Source organism: Canis aureus, chromosome 2 (genome assembly GCF_053574225.1).
Source record: "Canis aureus isolate CA01 chromosome 2, VMU_Caureus_v.1.0, whole genome shotgun sequence".
Taxonomy (NCBI): domain Eukaryota; kingdom Metazoa; phylum Chordata; class Mammalia; order Carnivora; family Canidae; genus Canis; species Canis aureus.
The window spans coordinates 4,806,580-4,823,254 of NC_135612.1; the positions used below are offsets into that span (position 1 = coordinate 4,806,580).

General features: G+C 46.0%; 1 protein-coding gene across 2 annotated transcripts in view; it reads left to right on the forward strand.

The window, feature by feature from the left end:
• The window catches only part of EFNA5 (ephrin A5), a 274,259-nt gene that overhangs the window by 220,081 nt on the left and 37,503 nt on the right, over window positions 1–16,675 (forward strand). For both annotated transcript variants that reach the window (XM_077862069.1, XM_077862066.1), the window contains exon 2: window positions 5,587–5,879. In XM_077862069.1, coding sequence (XP_077718195.1) covers window positions 5,587–5,879 — 293 coding nt within the window. The remainder of the gene's footprint in view (window positions 1–5,586; window positions 5,880–16,675) is intronic.

Here is a 16,675-nt window from a genome sequence, read left to right on the forward strand (position 1 = left end):
GTGTGTGTGTGTCTCATGAATGAATAAATAAAATCTTTTTTAAAAAAAATGAAAGAGAGAGAGAGAGAGAGCTAGATGATGCCAACTTGCCCCAGTGAAGACAAACCAAGGACAGGGTCAGAGTAAGTTGGGAACTTCCACTTGACGCAGGTAAAAGACTATTCAGGTACCACACGTCCCTCCTTTCAGTTTGAAAGTAAACCCCTGAGGTTAGAAGGAGCGAAGCCTTAGTGGTCCTTGCTAACTAGGTCTGGTCAGGAAGCCACGTCTGGGCCCCCCGTCCCGGTGGGAAAGCTGGGGGCGCTCTTAACAGCCGAGTAGTGAAAAGGCAGGTCGTTGACTGTGACCTCGTCTGTGTCTTGATTTCATTTGAATTCAAATCATTGATCACTCTCTGCAGACAGGTTCGATAAGGAGAGAGATGTTAATAAGAGTCTTAAATCTGTGATCAAAACCGGTTCGCTGAGGGATGTCATCAGGTAAACGCTGAAGACGAGACGCACACGCGTGTCAGCAGGTAGACCTTATGACCACGTGCCAGGGCTAGTTGTTCCTCTTGCTGTCGACGGCCGTGAGATGTGCTTTCTGTCCACCCTTCCAGGCAGCTTCTGGGGCCTTCAGAGCTCCCCATAAAGTGCCTGATTCGTGTTCCGTAATTGAGTCGGTAGCAACGCTGGTTGCCAGACTGGAGTTTTCTTCCTCTTGATGAGCTAACACGACCCTTTCGTAGTAGAGAAGCCATCGGCTCTCAGCCGCCTCCTGTCAAACTTTGGTGGATGTATCCAAGGTTTTCAGGCCTTGACGGAGTTCTGCATGCTACTGCCTGTTACGAGGAGCCCTGACCCCGGGAACCCTGCCGCTCAGGGGAGGCCAAGGGCCATCTTCCTGCGCCTACAAGGTGTCTCCTGGCATTTGAGACTTTCGTGTTCTGAGAACACAGGGCAGTAACCATATTACTCGGGCGTCACGGCTTTTCCGAGCGCGCTGCCTGCAAACCACTGTGATCACTCGGTAGAGACTGTGTGGTAATTATCGCGGGCTTGTTGGTTCTCAGAGTTCATCACGTGCAATGATTCGGAGACGTAGGGCCCCCCCACACACAATGGAGGGAATTAAAGATAGGGAGTGAAGGGGAGACCTTTACAAGAGAATTACCAAGAAAGTCAGAAATGTGTTTAAAGCAGCAGCCGTGCCACTCGTGACTTTTGTACGTATGGGTGTGTGGAATCTTTCTTCCTGGATTTGAGTTTGCTCTCTTAAGAGGAACTAAAGCCCCAGGAAAGCCATTTCCTGAAGGGGCAGGCAGTGGGGAGACCCCTTTATGTCAGCAGCTCCTGAGCCCAACAGGGCTTCATTCTATGGAAAACCAGAGTGGGGTGCACGAGCCATCCCTGCTGTGTGAGATGCATGCTGGGTGGATGTCAACACACCTTTCAGTTGAGTTTAGGAACCAGGGTGGTGGGGAGGGTACAGGGCCAGGACACCTTGCATCCGACTTTCCTAGGTCAGTATAAACATGAGGTAACCCAGTGGCACCAAAACCCTTCAGGTGAGGGGCATTATTAGAACCACTGGTAAAACTTTGGAACCATTGCATTTTAGGAGGAAAGAGAATTGGCTTCGGGACCAGATATCCCAAAATCCTAACTCTGCTGCTTGTTTCCTGTGGAAGAAAATGAACGAAGAGGATAACAGCCTCTCTGAAAGTCATTTCCTCACTGGGAAGATAAAACTAATCATAACTTGAGGGTTTCCCTTGACGCCGTAGGTAAAGCCTTAGCGTAGCAGATCCTGGATGCAGCAAGTGTTTGGTTGCATCAGTGAGCGGGGCGGAGACCTGGAACCCCATCGAGAATGAAAATCGTCCCTGTGAGGGAATCAAGAGTAGACCTAAGAGCTTGACCTGCGTATGCCTCAGGAAGCAGGACAGTAAAGAGCTTCAGTTCTGAGTGTGAATGCTTGGGCTTGACGTCTGCCTCCACATTTTACTAGTTGTGTGACATCGGGCATGTTGCTTGACTTCTTAGTCTGGAAATCCTCATTTATTTTATTTTTTTTAGAATTTATTTTTAAAGATTTTATGTCTTTGAGAGACAGTGAGAGGGTGCCAAAGCTGGGGTTGGGAGAGGGAGAAGCAGGGAGCCTACTGGTTCCATCCCAGGACCCCGGGATCGTGACCTGAGCCCAAGGCAGGCGGTTAACCAATGGGGCCACCTAGGCGCCCCCCAAAATCCTAATTTTTACAAGGGTGTACAAAGAGTAACTGCTCTATAGGATTTGTGACAGAAGTTGAGGTACTGAGTATAGCATAATAAACACTCAATTATATGAGCCCTACACGTGTGCCGTCTTCACAGTAGGGCCAGAAAAGAATGAGTCGGTACTACTTTGTAGCCAAAGAGTGTGATCTGGGGTAGTATTAGAATATCTAACCCTAAACTTCGCTTCAGATTGTACTTGGGTAGGTTACAGGAATGCCTTTTCTAGGATTTCTAGTTTATTGTTGTTGTTTACTGTCCATTCTTGGAAAATTGTATTAGTAAACTGACTTGTGCAAATGCAAGATCTGAAACGGAGCTGAAGTTGATTCAACAGCGAGTCCTCCTCTTTGTCCCGTGGAGAGACGGGGAGAAATGCCCATCACGGGGACGATCCCATGTTCAATACTGGCCCCACAGTGATCCATTTAACACCCCACACAAAGTAAAATGTCATCAGGAAGAGATAAGGTCAACCCAGTGTAAAATGGGTCTTCACGCTCATGGCTTGTTTTATGGAAACGCCAGCAGTATCCACAGTGAGGAGAGTTGGAAAAGGGAAGCCGACTTCAAAGCATCAGAAAAACAATGACAATTTGTAGAATGGAGCAGTAACAGAAGAGGTCTGGACAGGGGCAGTTTTAATTCTGGGGGTTTTTTTTGTTTTTGTTTTTGTTTTTGTTTTTTTTCACGTCTAAGCAGTGTCAAGTGCTAGTAGAAGCTAAAATAAGTGACACTTAGGAAAAGGGAAAACTTCCCCCCTTGAATGTCTTTAAAATCTATAATAATAATAATAATATAAAGTGCATCTGGGCATTGCCTTCTGCTGCAGTTCTCGTCTGGCTCTCCTCCAGAACCGTCAGGCTCCTCTGAGTGCTGATGATTCATAGCCCGGCACCCTTTTATCTGAACGGTGCAGCGTCTCTTCTTTGTACTTTGGCAGTGATGTTACCTTGATGTTCAGAAATCTTTTAAAAGCAACACAGGCTTTCCTCGCATCTTGACAAATCATCGTCTGCCAGTAATGAAGAAAAAGTAAACCCAGTTCCGTAATCATTGTAAATATAAAGAAATAAATACTTCCAGGGTTAGGTTTTTTTGGTTTGTTTTTTTTTTTTTTTTTTTTTTTGATCATGCATTTTGAGATCCTCCAACTGAAAGTGATCTGATCGTCTCTCCTTATTCTCCTTATATAAATCGGCATGCTGCCTCTCGAAAGCATTTGATCAAATGAAGTTTTGGGGGATCCTTTGATAGTTGACAGAATTAGACTTTTTTTTTTAACGTGATTCCCTGTCTTTGGGGATTTTTAAAAAGGGAAACAAGGATTGTTTTTATTGTTGGGTCCATTGACTGCTGTTGAAAAGTTACTCTTCTGTTAGTTACCGATTTTAATACGCTTTAATACATTTCGATGCAAATAACAATGCGGTGCATTCACATGGCGCGTTTCATACGTTGCAACGTCGGAGATTTGAAGCCGTTGTGTGAGGGTTGTTAGCAAGGCAGATTCTCATCATTTTCCCAACTTCTATTTGAGGAACCTGAGGCTCAGGTGGTTTATGACGCTCCCACTCAACAACAGCAATCCGGTCGTTGAACGAGGTCTACTCGCTAAAATGAGTAGTTTCCACGTGTATCATGTCGTATCTCCAGAAGGAATCTCAGCTTTGTCAGTAATATTTAGCATCCAGGATGAAGGTGGTCCTGGGGTGACCGCCGGTCACAGCAACCTGTCAGAGGTATTGGTCATGTTTGGGGGCTGCACTTCAAGGAGGTCCCTGGGAACCTGGAGGACACGAAGAGTGGAGAACCTAGAATGTGAGGAGTCTGGGGACAGAAATAACCAAACAAATCAGCATTGTCAAGTGTGGAAAAGGAGGATACAGAGATGGAGTCGACAACTCCAAGTGTCAACTTACCAGGACTGCCTGGTGGAAGAGGACTTGGGTTTGTTCTTTGTGATGTCAGGCAGCCGGATGCAGTAGGATCACTGGATAGAAAGCACATGGAGGCAGACTTATGCTCACTATAGGGAGAAACTTGCTAAACTTCAGAGATGACCAAAAAATGGACTAGACCAGCTCAGTGACACTGGGAAGTGTTCACATGGAGACCATCTGACTGAAGACTAGATGACTTGATGGGCATTTGTATTTTGGCAGTAACATAGTTTTATGATGAACCTTCTGAGGGCTCAGAGACCTCCCTCGTTAGCCAAAAGCAGGGGCTTCTAGATGCTTTTCTGTCCTGGTTTTAGTAAGTCGCGTACATGACAATTCCTGTTTCACACCTCATTTAGTTGCTGAGAAGAAATTTGTCTGTCTGATGGGGACAGGCACTATTAGCCCAAATGAGCAAAACATCTCGTAAGCTTAAGAATGGAAGCAGACGGTGTGATGCGGACAGTGATGGGTGGGTGGGCGTGTGTCGGGTATCTTCAGGATGGAAGTGGTGCCGGGTTCCTCTGTGCTCGTCCAGCTTGTTGCTTTCACGACTCATCGGTCCAGCCCTACAGCACAAAGAAATGGGGGAACAGCTCATTTGATTTAGCTGGTTTTAATTTCTTTTCTTTCTTTCTTTTTTTTTTTTTGTTTTTTTGTTTGTTTGTTTGTTGTTTTGTTTTAATTTCTCGACATAGAAAAGGATGGGGCATCAAAAGAGATGAGCTGAAATGAGTCTGTGACCTAAGCATGTTCACTAAGAGAAACAGCTAAGACCCAAAGTTGCCCTCCCAGGTCTGGGGCAGTCCCCCGCTGCCTTCTCCTTGTGCCTTGGGTTTTTATTTTCCGCTAATGCGCAAGTGTCCCAGGAATTTTCTTTCCAACCTTTAAATTTTATGATCCTAATTCTCTCCGTTTTATGGCTCTAATTCTCAACATTTGCATAGAAAATTGAGAATGATCTCCATGATGGCAAAAACAGCCCCGTCGTTCATTTGTTCTCTAAATGACTTATTCATTTGTTCAAAAACGCTCATTCAGTGAGATGCCGCTTTGAAATATCAAAACGTTGCATCAGTGTATGTGATTTTTAAGAACGAAAGGGAAACAGCACGTCAGGAACTGTACTACTTACAGCGAATGTGAGGAGTTCCATTTTTAGGGTGTCTTGAAACAAACAAGAGACTAGTAATAGATTTCCTCTGTCAAAGGGTCGTCGCTTAGATCTGGAACAGTAACGTACCCCAAATCATGATGGAAGGCAATAAAACCTTCTTATAATAAATCTGTTAGCACCCGCATTATTAAAGTTACTCCCGCGCTGATTCCAAGCAGGAAGTCTTGTCCTTAGGAATAATCTCATCTTTCTCTTCTTCTTCCAACAGATTCCAGAGGGGTGACTACCACATTGACGTCTGTATCAATGACTACCTGGATGTTTTCTGCCCTCACTATGAGGACTCGGTCCCGGAAGATAAGACTGAGCGATATGTCCTCTACATGGTGAACTTTGATGGCTACAGTGCCTGCGACCATACTTCCAAAGGGTTCAAGAGATGGGAATGTAACCGGCCCCACTCTCCAAATGGACCGCTCAAGTTCTCTGAAAAATTCCAGCTCTTCACACCCTTTTCTCTGGGATTTGAATTCAGGCCAGGCCGAGAATATTTCTACATCTGTGAGTATATGGAGATTTATTGCGTTGTAGGGCCACTGCAAGAACCCAGACTAATTTTTTTGAGCCACGTTTCGGAGAATTGCCGAGAGCTGGACTCTGCATTACAGATGTCTCCTTGTAAATGCATACATCAGGATCCCTAGATACATTAGCTGGGAATTGAGAGCACAAATTAGATTAAAGACACAGCTCCTCTCCCCCTATGAAATTGCGTGTCAGCCTGTTCAGTGAACCACTGCTGACTTGTATTTCTTTTAAATGAAAATTGCTAGGACTTCTCCAAAGCTAAGGAAAAGAGAAAGAGATTCCTGAAAAAAAAAAAATTAAAGGAAATAATTAAATTTACATAGCTTGGAGTCATTGGATTTCTTATTCAGGTGTCAGCAATATCCTTTCAATCATCCACACTTGCCGTGGAGAAAGCCAAAACTCCTGCGAGTGTCAGCATGCTGACGATAAATACTCTCTTTGCACCAAGGAGAAAAGACAAGTATTAAGAGCAGCTGTGTCTTTAAACAGGCAAGAGTGTGAAGAAGTATCTAGAAAGGGTTCCAAAGGAACGGGATGAGTGGGTTTCCCACCTGTGACTGTGCCCTGAGGGAGCTCTAAAACTTTCTCAGCTGACCTCTGTATTAATCAGCTTGCTGTGGCCTTGTCTTTCGTCCGTCACGTATGCCATCAGTGCTTCAGGCATCCTTCTAGTCATGTATTCCACGTAAATCCTTCTCAGACTTCCCCGTGCCTGCATCACCTGGGGACCTTGTTGTCATGCACATCTGATTCAGGTGGTCTGCTCCGGGGGCCTGAGAGCCCATATTTTTATGAAGTTCCCGCAGGGACACTGTTGGCTGCTGGTCCCTGGACCACGCTTTGAGTGAGGATGGTTACAGGTAATATTTCAGTGAGGCAGCTTGCTGTACGTCCGGACTTGGCCTTTGTTGGTATCAACTATTTAAGCCACCTGGACTTTTCCAGGTATTTTTCACTGTCACCTGAAGGAGTTAAACATTTTTGGTTCAGAAGCATGTTCATTGAACAACCTATTGGGGCCCAGATCGAAAGGCCTCCCTGTCCTCAAGGAGTGAGCATCTGGTGGGGAGGAGATAGAAATAAATAGGCAGCTGCTGAATGAAGGTACAGGCAGGGAGCGGTGGGTACAGGGTACGCGGAACTCACCTACTTGAAAGAACCAGGGAGTGTGTCCGCACACCGCGTGCAGAGATCTAAGCACCACCACCCGGTAGGCTGAGCATTGACTTTTCACCTCTCCTCGCCAGACACACAAGATAAAGAACATCCGTGTTACTCTGACTCATTTCTTGAACCCGAATATCCCTACAGACTCCCAACCCACATGGTTCTTGTTTTTTGTTTTTTGTTTTTTTTTAAGTCTACAAGGAAATCCAGCTCCTCTTCTCCAGAAAACAGAATTTTATAGTTAGCCGGATTTCACTATCACACGGGCACTCCCACTTATACTGAGATTGAATTTGAAAAGGAAATTGAACAGTACCAGTTTTATTATTTCAGCACATATTTTAGTCATTAGTCATGAGAAAACATGTAAAGGTCTTGATACCATCTCACATTCGATCCATAAAATAAGAAAAGGAATATTGAGTCCCACGGGTGGAGGGAACACGGACATACAGTGAAGTCACACGTTCTCAGGCAGCAGGCTCTTGCCTTTTCCTGATTTTTTTTTTTTTTTTTTTTTTTTTTTTTACTTTGTGAAAGACCCTCATTCAGCCAATGGGAAAAAGGAAAGAGGGGAGACTTCCGTGGTGGGACGGCAATCGCTAATTGCCTAAGTCTAAAATATCCCGCTGATGTCAGAGGAGATCGTTGCCAGCTTCACAATTTACATATTGATTTCTCTGATTAAAACACAACAGCAAAAGCAAAAACCAAAACTGAATGGAGAGCCCTGAGATAGGAAACATACCAGCTCTAACTGGTTGGTTGCGTGATTATTAGAAATTATAGAACCCATTGAGGTTCATAAGCAAGATGTTATTATTCAAATATACCCATAGTGCTTACGACTGGGTTTTCCTCATTTGTGGTTAAATTCAATATTTCACTGAAAATCATTATGTGTCTTCTGTAACATTCATTTAACGGAGTCATTTAACTGTCAAGGGCTCCTGTCAAAGTAATTGTTCCAAAATGCTTCAAAATATCAAGAGCTTTTTTGCTGTTCGGCTGAGTTTAACCTGAATTACTTTTTCTTTTTTTTTTTTTTTAATGAAAGGTAAAATAACACAAAATTAGCAGTGAAGAGATGTTCATTTATTAGAAGCACGGTGGCCTCGTAGTCAGTTAAATTGTATTTTCAACCATGTTTTAGAACCACAAATAGCAGCCTTCCCTGTCTTTTTAGTAGGAAAGGGTTTCCTCCCTTCCTTTCCCTGCTGAGAGCAAGAGCGGCGGGGCTGACGTGGATGTCCTACAGACGTTTAATATACTGTGGTCATAATTAAACTAAAGGATTCTTAGGGGAGAATTGGCCCTCGGTTGAATTCCCCTCTCTCCTAATATGCATGGAATGAATCAGATGATTGGGAAATGGCTCATTGCGCACGTATTACCTTCCAAGAAGCCCTGTTGCCGGCCTTGGGATCAAACCTGACTCGTCGCCCATCGGTCAGTTTTTAAGAAAATAGTCGTAACCAGACCAGGGGTACATTTGAAGTCCGCAAGGGCTTGCGATGTCGAGCAAGTCTTCCAAGAAGGAAGGTAAAGAGAGCTGTAGCCCTCCGGGGGGTCCTGCTTCAGGAGGTGCTCGAGGAAGGATCAAGAGTAGTGGTGGGAACCCAAATTCAGGTACCCGCTTGGCCTTGGGGGACAGGGAAGAGGGGAGTGTTGCTCGTTGCAGGGTATCCACGCTCCACTTGCCCCGGGAGGGTGCGATTCCGAACGCTCTTACCCGGTTCTGCCTTGTCCTCAGTGACGTTAGATTTCCTTCTTAATTTCTTTGAGTCATACAAAAATCAAGGAAACGGGGTAGTTGGAGATAGGTGAAATTTCCTGCTTGCTTTGGAAAGACAATGCCGTTCGCTGCTCTGGATGCGTGATGCGCCCCAGGACCAGGACCGGCTCCGCGCGGCCTCCTTTTCTTGGGAACAACAGGCCAGCTATGAAGTTGTTAGACATCGCGGATGCCGCCAAGGCGACCGAGCCCATCCTCGAACGTGACAAATACTGTTTTTAATCTAGAAGTTAATTTGGGGTAAGAGAGTGGCATTCTAAAGTAATGACAGAAAGTCGGTGTTTCTAGCAGGATAGGTTCGCAGGAGCGCCGGTCCACGGTCGTGGCGATGCTCCTTTATATGGACTTCCTAAGGCAAAGGGTTATTTCAGAAACTTTTGGAAGTACTCATTTTAGAAATGATTCTCGTAAATATTAACCTAATGAGGACAAGTTGGAAAGAAGTTTTGCTGCTGTTATTTTTATATCACAAGAGGCCAAAGGAAGTAACGTGAATAAGGCACGTTCAGTTATTTTTAGCAGTCCACAAAACGCTGGATTTTGCAAGTCCTCGTTGAGTGAGGAAAGCTGTGTCCTGGGCCCTTCTCTTGGCCTCGCTGACCCTGCGACCTTGGGTAAATCGGTGAAGGTCTCTGGATTTCTGACCCCGCTGCTGTAAAGTGATTTTTAACATTTCTTGGAGCGTTAATGTCCTGATCTTACCCTGTTTGTTCGGGGGGTCTGCAGCAGGGTAGGGAACCAGGTCCATAAAGCGTCTCAGCCCGACGACTTACGTACTGGGCGCCCAGGGCCTGCCGGTCACAGGGGTGCTAAGGGGTGATGCGGAGCACAGGGGCGCAGCAGCGGCGACCGCCCTGGCCCTGCCACCCCTGTTGCCTCCTGTCCGTGGCCTTGGCCCGTGCGGCAGGCTCCCGTCCCCGCTCGCGTCCCTGCTCTCCCCGGTGACCTCCCATCTGAGCAGGACCAAGTCCTGGGTCTCCCACCTGGCCCACAAGCCCCTCCGTGGCCGGTCCCTTTATGTCCCCTTCGTGTCTGCCTTCGGCTCAGGTCATGAGACGGGATCCTGGGGTCGAGTCCCAACCCCAGCTCCCTGCTCAGCAGGGAGTCTGCTTCTCCCTCTCTCTCTCTCTCTCTCTCAAATAAACAAAACCGTGTTTTGTTTGTTTGTTTTTAAAGATAACATCTCTGCCATCCTCTACCTCCTTACCCGGCTCTATTTCCTTTCCAGCGCTTTCAGCCCTGACGTCCTGTATCCATGGTGCTTCACTCATGCTCCCTTGCTCTCTGCCCTGCATCACGCTGTGTGGCACATAGTAGGTGTTCAGTGAGAAGAGGCCACGGGTGTTGCCCTGGCACAGGGTTCTGAACCCCCACGGCGCTCAAAGCCGCATCAGGGAATCTGATCTCCCATTTTACAGAAGAAGAAACAGAGGCATGAGGGAGTTAGGTGACCTGAGAAAGGTTCAGACAGATAAGAGGTGGCCGATCTGATAGGAAATTAAGTGAGTAAACACCTGCAAGGAAGTGAGGAGATAAAGTTCCAGGCCTCGTGTGCTTAAAAAGGTAAAGCATATTGGGTTTTTGGGGTTTTTGGTTTTGTTTTTTTACAAAAGGTTAAAAACGACGAGCACCACTGTTCAGAGAGTATTACTTTATAAACTGCCGCAGACCTCAGCTCAGGTAGCAGTGACGTAGGTCTTAAACACAGGTATGTGTTTTCAGCTCTGCACAGGACGCTCGTCCGTCTCCAAATGCTGTTTCCTTCAACTGCATCTTCCCAGATGGGTGACCCTTCTAATATAAGAGCTTTTCTGACCCAGGATTTGGGTCGGAGAAATTCTTAAATCCAATGAGTGAGCGTTCAGCCTCTAGACTGAAGCCTGATTGCACAGCCGATCTAGGGAATGGGTGAGTTTGAACGAGAGAGACCTACAGTCCGGAAGACAGATGTCGTCTTCCGAAAATGATGACCCAAAAGGCAGAGAAACATTCTAGCACTGGCCACATCTAAGGAGTAGCTGGTTTTCTTCCAAAGAAGGTGACTCAGAGTAAAAATTTACAGTTACGGCACCCAGATGCAGTCCAGGAGTCTCTGAGAGGTTAGTGGGGAACACCCTCATCTTAAGCTCACCGGCGAGACCTCTTTGCGCGTGTTGGCTTTGGTATCAATCCTTCATGTTGATGTGGTCGTAGAAGGACAGCTGAAGTTAGAATCCTGACGACGTCGATGAAAAAACTGTCCGGGAGCTGAAGACATCTGCTTCTGCTCCAGTCTTTTTGGTGTACATATTTTTCAAAATTAAAAAAAAAAAATCATAGGGATAATCTATGCTACTGTGAGCATCAGTCCTAAATCCACAACATAGAACTGCTCGGATGCGTGTGGTGAACCGCCGAGTCTCTGCTTTATGTGCTTTCATTAAAAGTTTGCAGTCTTGGGACACAGGGTGGCTCAGCGGCTGAGCATCTGCCCTCGGCTCAGGGTGTGACCCCAGGGTCCCGGGATCAAGTCCCACATCGGGCTTCTGCAGGGAGCTTGCTTCTCCCTCTGCCTCTGTCTCTGCCTCTCTTTCTGTGTCTCTCTGAATAAATAAATAAAACCTTAAAAAAAAAAAAAAAGTTCTCAGTCTTAGGCTGTGAGGCAGTTTTCACAGGCACCACACAGTTTTTTAAGACTGACCAAGTCAGTAACCTCGATTCCGGAGAAATGACCAAGATCAGCTTCAGAAACCGTTTAAATCTACCACGCGGTTACTGACTGTGATAAAAGAATGTTCAGTAAACATTCCCGAGAAATGCCAGCATAAAGAAAGTCCGTCCCTTGCCAGCTGGTTTTGTTCCAAGAGCGTATTTGCAGGTGAGTTTTCTGGAGCTCGGGGTGTAGCTTCCCATAAAGTGCTTCTAAAATTGGGCAAGCTCTCCTCGACGTGGTGAGATCTGCTTAACCATAATATTGACTTTAAAACTGCATGTTTTCAAGGAAAAAAATAATAGAAAATGGCATCTGGAATAAGTGTTCAGTAAATATTTGCTGAATGAATAAATGCCATTGTAGGAAACCACGGACAAAAAGCAATTAAATTCTTTTCCTTATATGCTGATGTTTCAGAAAAGCAGATATGTTGGGAGCCCTGGGTTTTACTGTACCCACCGCTGCAATTCCCTGGCTCCTTATTAGTGCTTTTTGATCATATAATGAGGATACGCCACATCAAAGGGGAGAGTGGGAAATGGTTTTAAGAGAAAAAGAGGCACAGGTCGGTGGAGGCAGCCTCGCCCTCCTGTACTCTCCGTAGCCGTGTGACTGGGGGTAGCTGAACCTCTCTGAGCCGCGCTTTCTTCATCTGTAAAGTGGGCATAAAATAATTGTTCATTATCACAAGCTTTCTTATTTCCAAGGCTCGAATAAATATTTTTAAATCACCCCCAAAAGGCGGCTTCAGCAATTCCCCTCCAAAAGCTTCTGCGTCCTTTGAAAAGTTACCAGCGCCCGGGTGGCTCAGTCGGTTGGGCATCTGCCTCCAGCTCAGGTCATGATCCTGGAGTCCTGGGATCAAGTCCTGCGTGGGGCTTCCTGCTCAGCCGGGCGTCTGCTTCTCCCTCTCCCTCTGCCCCTCTCTCCTGCCCATGTGCACGCTCGCTCACTCGCTCGCTCTCTCTCAATTATTTTTTTAAAAAGAGAGAAAAGTTATGGCTCCTTGAATCACCCTCTTTGATACTTTTTCTCTATTTTGCCTTTTTTAAAAAAGATTTTATTTATTCATTCATGAGAGACACAGAGAGGGGCAGAGACACAGGCAGAGGGAGAAGCAGGCTCCCTGCAGGGAGCCCAACACGGGACTTGATCCCAGGACCCCAGGGTCGCGCCCTGAGCCGAAGGCAGACGCCCAACCACTGAACCACCCAAGTGTCCCTTGTTGATACTTTAATAAAAAGTTTCATAAACGCCTAGTAAAGATCCACATTTTAAGTATGTGCCCTAGATCCTGAAGGAATGTTCCGGTGGGATTACATCCGCCCAGGGAGGTCTTCATTCCCCTCTGGATGTCCAGTGCTCCAGCAGCTTCCTTCAGTAATTGTACATGAAGAATTATTTTAGGTCCTGTCAGTTCACGCCAATCCTCTTTTTTTTCCCCCCGAGTTGTTCTTACTGAAATAGGAGAGTGTCAAAACAGCACATTTATCAAAGCAGGAGGTAATCTTTTTCATCTTAGTTTTTTACTCCTGCAGGTGGGGTGACCTGTAAGTACCATGTTCTTTCTTAAAATGAACAACTCCGTGTTTGCTCCAGCGTGTGTGTGCGTGCGCATTTTGCTTTCATTATTGAAAATTGTTTTTGTTTGCTAGAGTCTTATTTTAGCATTAAGTGCGCTAGCTTATACCTCAGCTCAGATTCAAGGGGTTTATGACGGAAATTTCCAGAAGGCCTCTGGTCGAGTATTAGTTCATCTCCTGTGATTTTTTTTTTTTTTAATGCATAGACTCAGAGCAGAGTATTCAGCAAGGCGGGTTTATATTAACAGAAAGCGGACGGGCAGTGTTAGGAAATGGACACATTTTAATACTCGCGAACGTGGAAGGAGATGGTGTAGACGTCAAAGGAGTTGCTCAGGTGCAGAGTGTCTGGCATCTCTCAAACCTGTTTAGTTGTTTTTCGTGTTTTGTACTTTTTTTTTTAAGTTTTGCTTTATTTTGAACACGAAGCAGAACAGTGTTTCACCACTTGAACATTGGACGTTTGTCCGGATCCCATCAGATTTTCTGTCTGAAGACCGTTGCTCTATGTCCTCTGTGTCCTTCAGGGGTCCTTAGTGAACCTGCAGGTGTGCACCTTTTTATGTACAGAATGAGTTTAGAGAATTGTGTCTGTTTCAGGTTGTCCCTCGCCATCTTTTAGGAAAGCGTGAATGGATTTCAAGGGCTCTTGAAGGTTAAATAAAGAACATAAAAGAGGATATTTAAGACTTCGGGATATTTTTCTAGGTTAATTGTAAGTTTCTTTTACGAAAACGGTGGTTTGTTGCTGGGTGCCCTGGTAAGCTTCTGAACAAGAATGCTTGGCCTCCGCTCGGGCGTGCTCGGAGTGTGGGTGCCCGACCTGCGCTTCGCGTGGTCCGGGCAGACCCAGAGGTCCGGGAGGCGGCGGATAATAGGGACATGGGATGTTGTCAAACAATGTATTATTTTTTAAGAGTTGGCAGTATTTCTTGGTCGGGTTGGGGAGACTTTTTTTAAAAAGAAATGTGGGACGCCTGGGTGGCTCAGTGATTGAGCGTCTTGCCTTCAGCCCAGGGCATGATCCCAGGGTCCCGGGATCGAGTGCCGTGTTGGGCTCCCTGCATACAGCCTAGCTTCTCCCTCTGCCTGTGTCTCTGCCTCTCTCTCTCTCTGTGTCTATCATGAATAAATAAATACAATTTTTAAAAAATAAAATAGGGATCCCTGGGTGGCTCAGCGGTTTAGCGCCTGCCTTCAGCCCAGGGTATAATCCTGGAGTCCTGGGATCGAGTCCCACGTCGGGCTCCCTGCAGTGGAGCCTGTTTCTTCCTCTGCGTGTGTCTCATGAATAAATAAAATCTTTAAAAAATAAAATAGAAAAATAAAAAATAAAATAAAATCAATTAAATTAAATACAAAAATAAAAAAGAAATGCATGCTCTGCTCTGCTACGTGCTTCGCCTGGAGGATGAGACGCCGTTCGAAAGAATCCAAGATGTGAATGCCAGGTCTGTGGAGAAGGAAACCGGAACAAACATCTCCACTTAATAGGTATGGACTTGGGGAGCCGCCTTAGAGCTCCACGAAGGGACCTTAAAAGGCTATCGGATAATTGGGGATGATGGAAATTCGCAGTCTAAGCCATGAGAAACTAAAGACTCATCAGCGCTCTTTGCGTTGTTTGAGGTTTTCAAAGGCGGGGACACTCAGATGAGAAGTCGGAAGACGATCACTTTGACGTGTGCTCCCCTTACGGGTGTGAAATGCTGTCATGAGACCGAGGGAACACGCGGAGCTCTGACCTCCGGCCGGGGAGGACGGAATCACGCCCTCTTTTGCTCCCTTTTACCCACACCGAGACTAACTGCTGCAGTGGAACAAAGGGAAGGATTGGGGGGTTTTTTGGGGGTTTTTTTGTTTTGTTTTTTTAATCCCTAAATGTCAAAAGCAGCCCCACCTCGCAGAGAGGTAACGGACCTGCTGAATCGTGTAATTTCACAGGGAAGCCGTGATCCTCGGCCTTACGGACGTGGGATGTACTAATCGGGCAGCTGAGGAACGGCGAACAGTCTAACGCGCTGCCCTAGCGCGGGTGCGGGTGCTGGCAGGGCAGTGACACGACCCGGACATCGTACGACAGCGTTTGTCCCCCCTTGACGCTGCGCTGTCCGCGTGCTCATCTCCGTGCTCCGCTTAGGGACCTCCCAAGGCAGCCGAACTCCAGTGTGATGACGGCTACGTGTCACTTGTAGGCCACACGCGCGCGCAACCCAACGCGCGCAGTTGATGTTTGGGTGGAAAAAGATAATAATTATAATAATACTTTGTCATCTGGACGACTGGACTGTGGGCCGCGACACATACGTGCAGCGCGAAAGGTGAGCCTCTGAACGCTGTGCCGGCAGGAAGAGCACACCTTGGCCCTTCCGTCGGAAGAAATACTATTTCTGCAGACTTTCCCCGCTCGTCCGCGCTTGCTGCTTTAACAGTGCTCGTGTAACTCTTGGTTTGAAAGTTGTCATACAGCCTCACAGCGGGCTTATATTATCTCCCGAGTTCTTTATGAGGAAATATAAATCACCGCAAATGAGACTTTGCACAGCCAGAGATATGTAGGAATCGGTGCCCGTGCTTTGCCGGCTTGCTGAAAAATACCTCTAGGCTCCAAAGTGCTCTCGACGGCTCATCCCCGCTCCCTACCCTTTTGGGAAGCAATTCTCAAAACTTGAGATTTATGGTTCAGAGAGCTGATGGTGGCTATAAAGTTTTCTATTTTCTCTTTTCTTTAATATTAATGCAGGGAACGAGGCATCATCATTCATTATTTTAGTTCATGGGTATCCTGTGGGCTTGAAATATGGTTTCTTGGGGACACGGCTTACCTCTTTGTAATAGGGGAAATGTGTGGACGTCGGCAACAGGCTGCTTTTACCACTGACTATTTTCAGGCAGCGTGTCGAAGATTCACGTCAGGAGCGGAGCTTTAATATATGTGCCATATCCAGGTTTGGCTTTAAAATTTAAAGCTTTACAAAATATTAATTCATTCTGAGCCCCAGAAGTAAAATATCACAAATTGGAGAATGGCCAGCCCGTCTATTATTGTTAGGAATTGAAACGATAATGTCTTTTCGTTTGACCATTTTCAGAGACGCGCCGTATTTCCCTCAGGTTTGATCTGCATTAGCGTCAGGTGACTCTGGTTTATAGTCCGCACTCCCTTTTACATCCCAAATCGTGCAAACCAAGCAATGTCTCCGAGTCATGAAGAGGGAATATACGTTGTTTCTGACTTAAACGTGCCCAGTTTTTATTAGCTTTCGTGTGTGGTTTATAATGTGAACTTGCTTTTTCTGATTTTTGGGTTTTTTTACAAAAATTTCTTCAGGTTGATTTTCTCCGTAAATACATTATCACGGGCCCCGACGAACCCCGATCCCATGCCGTGGTTTCCCTGCGTGTTTTGTTTTCACGGTTTCAGTGGGTCCTCAGCCTTGAAGGTAGAACTTCTCGCTTTATCCTAGACCTCATTTTTGCAGAACAAATCGAAACAAGAAGGGTAAAATAGAGGCCAAGAAATATGAAT